Genomic DNA, 7,500 nt, shown 5'->3' with positions numbered 1-7,500 from the left:
AGAGTTCACCTACCACACCTATAATACACTTAAAGGCACAATCGTGCTGAAATTTTAAGAACGCAAAGTCACGTTTTCGATTTTTTCACTGTTGTGGTATCTTAAACTTTCCCAATCTCTTTCAAAGCGTCGGCTATACAGGACAGCTAACAGGTAAAGTGGATGTACTCGAGTCGAGAGGATTCATTGCAGATGTTTAAAGCGTTACAGCAACACATTTATCCAGTGTATTTTCACAAAACGGGATGATCAAGGCTTAATAACTTAATAACAAGTTTTTATTGAGTCTAAATCAAAGAAAGACTATCGTCAACGCGTGGGTACGTTGTTTAGAAAATAATCAATTAGATATCACCTCTGGTTTTCCCACAGTAAATTTTAGGAAATGATAGAAATTCAGATGATAAATATACTATCCTTGTTCCGGAAACACAATACTTTTCTTGCTGTTTATTGCACTTTATTAACAGTTATTTAGGTATATATTTAAAAACAAAAAAACATTAAAACAAATAAGCAAACAGAACAAAAGAAGACAAAGAAGGTCGTTAGAAGAAGTTGAACCCGGTACCTTCGAGCTGACCCGACCTCACATAGCCACTACGCCATTGAGGATGATCACATGATTCAGTGAAAAGTTTCAAATTTAATGCATTTTCCATGGAACTTCCGCCGGCAAACGATCGAGCCATACTTTACCGATTGAAAAAACGACTCGAAGCAATCGGATGAAATTAAGGCTAATTGAAACCAGGCTACTGACAGTAAAAAACAATGTCAACACATTTCATGGCAATGAAAGAACATATGCGATACAAAGCCGACACAACTCCTTCGCGAAGAAGGACGCAAAACATAAGCTTCTGTTTTGTTATCTCGATTTCCGCTGTTATTTTAAAGCTAATGCTCAAAATCACATCCATTTCCCCCCGTGATCTTGGGAAGTCCTTATAAAGAAGAAGTTATTTACCATACATTCATTCATACACATAAACTACTACATTACTACAAGGTAGGAGCTCAAGCCAGCGTCGAAGTTGAAGGAGTCGAAGAGCAAATGCTCATCTTCTCGTCAAGTTTAACGCCTGGACGAGTCAAAGGCTCTTGAATCGTACTAATCTGAAAGATTCCTTCGTGTCTTAAACTTGGTGAGACCTCTATCCTCTAACCGTGCTGAAGCGCACGATGCACGCTCTCAGCGAGGAATTTGATGCCACCGAACTTCGGCGAGCGCGTGCTTCTTTGGAAACGATAGATCTTCGCGATCTCGAGTTCGGACCCGATTAATTACGAAGTATGTATGTATGTATGTATGTATGTATGTATGTATGTATGTATGTATGTATGTATGTATGTATGTATGTATGTATGTATGTATGTATGTATGTATGTATGTATGTATGTATGTATGTATGTATGTATGTATGTATGTATGTATGTATGAATGTAAATCTTTATTTAAACACGGAAAATCATCAGTTAAGCTTAAGTTAAAAACTAAAACTAATTACAACTGCTTTACATGATTGCCGTGTGGGAATCCGATATATCAGCTACCTTCTTGATATTTCGCTTAAAATGCTCAACGGATGCAGCATTTTTTAAGTTTTTGGGCAAGTTATTCCATAACATGGCCCGCTGTAAGAGAAGCTTCGTTTCAAATAATTGGCGCTTGGTTTGGACAGGGTCAGCCTTCCCTCAGAGTTTCTTAAGTTGTAAGCAGAGTGACGCTGAGGGAAAAGACTTTGTAGATATTCTGGAGCAAGGTCATTCATGGTTTTATACATCATTAAGGCTTTTTGTTTCTTTCGTCGAAGAGATAGCCTCTCCCAGCTGAGGGTGGAGAGAAGGTGGTTTGAGCTCGCATCAAAGGGTGATTTAGTAATAACTCTGGCTGCACGATTCTGTAATTTTTGGAGCTTATCACCCAAGTAACCACTCAAACAGTCCCAGACGGGGCTGCAGTAATCAAAATGAGGCATAATTAAAGCGTTATAAATTTGAATTGCAGTTTCTTTGGATATAAAGGGCCGCACACGTTTTAGGGCGCCTATAGCTGAAGAGACTTTCTTGCAAATCTCTTCAACGTGTTTACCCCAAGAGAGTTGAGCATCTATGGTAAGACCCAAGGATTTGGTATTATCGACTCTCTTGATAATTTGGTCATCAATTCTGATTTCTAAATCGTCACATTGGGCAGATAGTCTTTGTCTTGATCCAATAATCATTAGCTCTACTACGAGTCTACTACGAGTGAGCGAGTGACTCATTTGCATATCCCTGTCCCTGCATATAATTCATGGTACGCTCGCGCGTACCCACGAGTTAAAAACAGCATTAGAACAGAGTTATATGCTTCTTATAAGAGAATATGGCCAATAAGATGAATAAGGTTTCAAACTTTCTTATTAACGTAACCAAGAACATAATTTCTTCGTTTTTTGTTGACATTCTTTTTTCTTTCACGATAAATATATTAGATCACTCTCACATAAGCAAAAATCATGACAAATTTAACGATCTTCACATTATGAGTAACAAACATTTTGAGGGCGAAAATAAAAAAGAAAGAAAAGACCTGGCAATTCAGAGGGCACGCGCAAGTCACGTATTGAAAACAACTCCCAACGCCTAATCTGATCATGATGGCAAAAGGTCAATGTTCGATTTGGGTGCAATGTTACGGAAAGTCAATTACGTGCTTAAAAGAAGGAGGAATACGACAACTTTGCTATATTGTCATTCCTTTTGTTATTAAATGCGAAGCAAATGAGCATAGGCTGCTTTGCTGATGAATATTACTGAGTGTATTTGTTTTTAGGCTCATTCGGATGCACCCTCAAAAGCGCCAAAGCTGAAAATATGAATACGGAATTCAATACAACAATGCCACGATGCCACGACTGTCAATATATTGCTAGACTTTGCAATATGCGGTTACCTTTCTTAGCCTTGAATCTTTCGTTTGTGCCTTGTTTTAAACCCGAGGAGAGTAGACTTGGGACTAACAAGAAGTTGATTTGAAACACTGTTTCTTTACAGTTCGCCCTCTGAGCAGGAACTGAGCAGCCACGTTTCAAAGGGCATCAAAGCTTCACTTATACAAAAGGCATTATTGACATTACTATCGCTTTTTTAAACTTTTAAAACTTCAATTATAACTAACCTGTTTGAAAGACTGCGAAGACACCAAAAGCGAACAAAAACATTGACTTCATGTTGATTTTGCTTATCACAACTGAACACGAAGCACCGTACCTAGTGATTAACAAGCAACCGGACGCAAACAGCTCGATCAATGTACCTGAGATAGCATCACGTAGGCTTAAGCGGTCAGTATAAAATAAGGACTGCGGACTGCGGACTGGGTATAAAGTACGGACTAGGTATAAAACGCGGACTAGAAACTACGGACTGGGTAAAAAACACGGACAAGGTATAAAACGCGGACTGCGGACTGCGGACTGGGTATAAAATACGGACTACGGACTACTTTGGTAAAAACCGTGCAAATTGGTTCTAACTTCTAAGTAAGGAAAAATAAGATCAAAAGATTGGTAAATAGCAAAACACATGAGTTAAAGTTGTAGATACTCCTATAAATTATTGGTGAAGGTGTCCCGCCTGGTTCTCTGAATCATGAGCCGGATCAAAATGTTATTTTCTTCACCCATTTTTAGACCTTGTCTTGGTCTCTAACAATCATGAAAGGGGTCAGGATCAGGGGTGGTACTCCCTCCTATAATGGAAGGGTAGGGGGTTTGGGCCTTTTTGGTCTGAAAACACTTTGCCCATTTTGGTCTGGAATCGGGTATGGTTTTCGAGGGAACTACGGGAGCGTACATGAATGGACGTATTTATCGTTGCAATTCCAAATGAGTAAGAACGAAATAGAAATGTGCGAATTCAAAATGCATTTGGAGAATTTTTTTGTTTCCACTCTAACTTGGTATAGGGTAGGCCTTTCCCGATTGCGCTGAGCACCTTTTGAGCACTTTTTTGAGTTTGGAGCACTATTTTGCATTTTGAGGACCCTTACGCACTTTTTCGCACTTTGGGCAACATTTGAGCAATATTTCACATTTCGAGCAAATTTCGAGCAACATATGTCTTCTAAAACATTTTAAAGCAAAAACTGTGTGTCGCTTGCAACGAGAATCGTGTTCCAGGTCATAAATTTGAATAACTAATGATGTTGTCAAGAATAAAAGACCGTTGTCATGGAAAGGCCCGTGGACTTATCCTCACTGAGCGTGAGAAAAGAAGTTTCTGATTGGCTGATGTATCATGCGTGTGTCATCTCAAATTTCTAAATCATCTGATGTTAGTACTGCTGAATTAATTTACAATTCGTAACCGGCTTTAGTTTTTTAAAAATATTATTGTTCTATATTCTATCAACCTTTCGTAACTACCTGTCGAATAACACTACGCAAAATAGATTGTTAATTACTTCAGTAAAAATTGACACATTTACGAAAAGCTTAGAGGTAACTGTTCACAACTTTTAGCACTTTTTTGAGATTTTGAGCACTTTTTGAGTACATTTTAGCCATTTTTGCCAGCACTTTTTTCGGATTTTACGAGCGCAATCGGGAAAGGCCTAGTAGAGGGTCTCAATGGGGTTAAGCGTGTGGCGTGAAACGTCCAAAAAATTAACCGTGTGTCGTGAATTATTTTTATCCAGATAACCGTGTTGTTTGTAGCTTTTCCTAAGCTCTGAACAATTATTTGATGTATGTGGTCTATTTGGTATTTTTAGTTTGTTTTTCAGACAGAAAAAACATTTATTCGATATATAGACAAGTCACCACAGGTATCCCAAAGAACACGAAATAACAATGCACATTGTGTATGGCGTCATTTTTGAAGATAAGCACATGGCTGGTGGATTTTAGAGTCTGTCTGATCGTCCCGGTCGAAAGTCTTGACGATGAGTGTGATTAATGCCATTGTAAGTGTCTTTAGTCAAGGGCAAAACAAGCCAATCGAAAGATATAAGTCCAGAATTCTGTTAAGCGACGAGCACAAGGAGTCGTTAAATGCTTTCGAAAAGCATCTTTCTGATTTTTTGGGCCTCAAGGATATAATGCGCACCTTGGGTCTGGGCCAATACACATTGAAGCTGTACCGTATAAGCAAGTGCGATGGAAAAGTTGAGAACTTTGACATATCTACCCTGCCGCAATACAAACTTGAGGATGTGTAAGATATTGTGACCTCGAGGGGAACGTTAAACTTAAACCTAGCTCATTACGCTCGCGTGCGGACCTGGAGCAAGCACTTCTCAGATACAATTTGTCAACAAATGGAACTGTTCCGATGTTACGTGAGCGCCTCTCTGTGCATTTGCGAAAGTAAGAATCGAAACTGAGAAAGAACGTGGTACACATTGTCAACGTGCAACTGTCAAAACCCTCGGCCCTGTGTATGGCTAGCGATGATGTGCTATTGGTAGCCGATGATGGGCTACGAGTCATACATCAAGTTTCGCTCGAAAGAGATGGTGTAACAATCAGGGGCAAGTCAATGAGAACACTTTCAAATTACCCTACACATATCGAAAGTGTGGAATCCATAACAATCTTGGAATCAAACGTATACTTTGCAGGATCAAAAAAGGACAAATGTCAAGGAGGTCTATATTCTGTTAGCATGAAAACTACCCTGATGGAATGTGCTATCCAGAATGGTGATCAAAGTTGCAAGGAGATCAAGAGGGTATCCAAATTTAATGAGCTGCTAGTCTTCACAGACATCGGGGCTCGTGATGTGAAGTCATTTAACCCGCACACCAACGAAGTTGTACATCTTACTGGCGACGGATGTGATGCACAGAATGATGGTACTGGACGATGCTGTAGTTTTATACAAGTTCATGGTATTTGCTGCATTTTGAACACTATATTTGTCACAGACGCAGCAGCAGGAAAAGTAAAACTAGTAGTTAGCATGAGTGGAACTTTGTCCTTTCTTTATCATTTGGGGCTTATTTATGACAGTTTTGGAACTACGTGTAAAGGAAGCACTCCTGCGCAAATGACTCCAGAATTGGTGGTGTCGAATGTGCGTAAAGTACACCAATACTTTCAATCGACAGTGCGCAAAGTCAAGGAAGGTCATCAACTAAAGGAAGATGCGTCGACAAACGGTCCTCAAGGAACTGTTTCCAAAAAAACGCAGACCTCAATTGAGCTTTTGTTGAAAGGTATGACCAATCTTATGATAAATCTCGAAAAAGTAAATCCAGAATTCAAGTACAACGTTGTTTTCAAAACATTGTTAACAACTGAAGTAGAAAATCTGCATGCAGTGTCACACTTTAAGAATAAGACATTTAGTACTCTTCAGTACGCCATGGATTTTGGCACTATAGCAAAAGAATCTCTTAAACGAGTTTCTAAATGGGCGGCAAAGTACTTCACCCATCCAGCGTCCTATTATCCAGTTCCCCAAACAACAATGTTGCTCGTTGACATCAAGTTTATGTCGCCACTCCCATCCAAGACGCTCCCCAATAGGGAGGAAGATGCAATGCGGGGATGGGTTGACAACTTTCGCCCTGTGAGGCAAAGAACTGTCCGATCTGAGACCACAAAGGATAAAGCAGGACCTTTGCCTCCTGCCGTCTATACAAAGCGAGCCGATTCTATAACAAGAGTATTCTTTAGACGTGATCAAGAAATAAGCGCAGATCTCCAAGATAAGACAGATGCTAAAGGCCCGAATGTACTCTTGCCCAAGGGCGTATCTTTAATCAGCTTTGTTGATGATTGTACCATCGAAGTTGTCCACGCAACTCAGTCAACTCAGGCGAGGAATATGAAACGGACTCAGACGATAGTTTGTTTTCCGATGACGAACCTGATTATGTAACAAACAAGCAAGTAATAACAAGATCGGGAAGACAAGTCAAGGCCTGGGCAAAGTTTGATGTTTAATCACCGTTAGAAATGTAAGTACATATTTCGTTGTGCCCATAGCTAAAACTCATAAGAATGCAAACATAGTTAGTAGAGGGAGACCGCTAAACTATGATGGAAACAATGAAAAAAGCAAATAGCTCTCAGATGCTCAAAAAATTACATGAACAATAAATAATTCATTGTCTTAATTCTGACATTCGTTTTTACTGTTTAGCACCACTTTGCCAAAATACACTAATGTTTTTGTTGTTTTCCTTGGCTGTTTTTCTCGGGGCCTTCAACATGCATTGCAGGAGACGTTTTTTTTATAAAAATTGCATTTCTACTACTTTTTTGTGCCTGGAACCTGATTAGACTGACTAGATTTGCTTTTTCAATTCATTATTTCAGGGGTCAGTATCGTCAGTGCCCCCGATTATCAATGCCACTCTTTAGAAAGGGGGGACAATATTTGTTGTTGTTGTGAATTTTTGAACAGTAATACGTGTATGCTAATCTTAGTTAACCGTGCCGAAGAAAAATTAAGCGTGCACCATGAAATCGCGAAATTTTTAACCGTGTACCGTGTTTGCTA

At 39.4% G+C, this 7,500-nt stretch overlaps 1 protein-coding gene across 1 annotated transcript in view; it reads right to left on the bottom strand.

Annotated features, from left to right (window-relative positions):
* Window positions 1–3,294, bottom strand: part of LOC140929708 (uncharacterized) — a 9,286-nt gene extending 5,992 nt beyond the window's left edge. The window contains exon 1 of the mRNA XM_073379430.1: window positions 3,167–3,294. Within this exon, the coding sequence (XP_073235531.1) occupies window positions 3,167–3,218 (52 nt within the window). The 5' untranslated portion in view covers window positions 3,219–3,294. The remainder of the gene's footprint in view (window positions 1–3,166) is intronic.
* Between the last annotated feature and the right edge of the window lie 4,206 nt (window positions 3,295–7,500).

Source organism: Porites lutea, chromosome 3 (genome assembly GCF_958299795.1).
Source record: "Porites lutea chromosome 3, jaPorLute2.1, whole genome shotgun sequence".
In the NCBI taxonomy this organism is placed as follows: domain Eukaryota; kingdom Metazoa; phylum Cnidaria; class Anthozoa; order Scleractinia; family Poritidae; genus Porites; species Porites lutea.
This window is presented reverse-complemented; position numbering and strand designations above follow the sequence as displayed.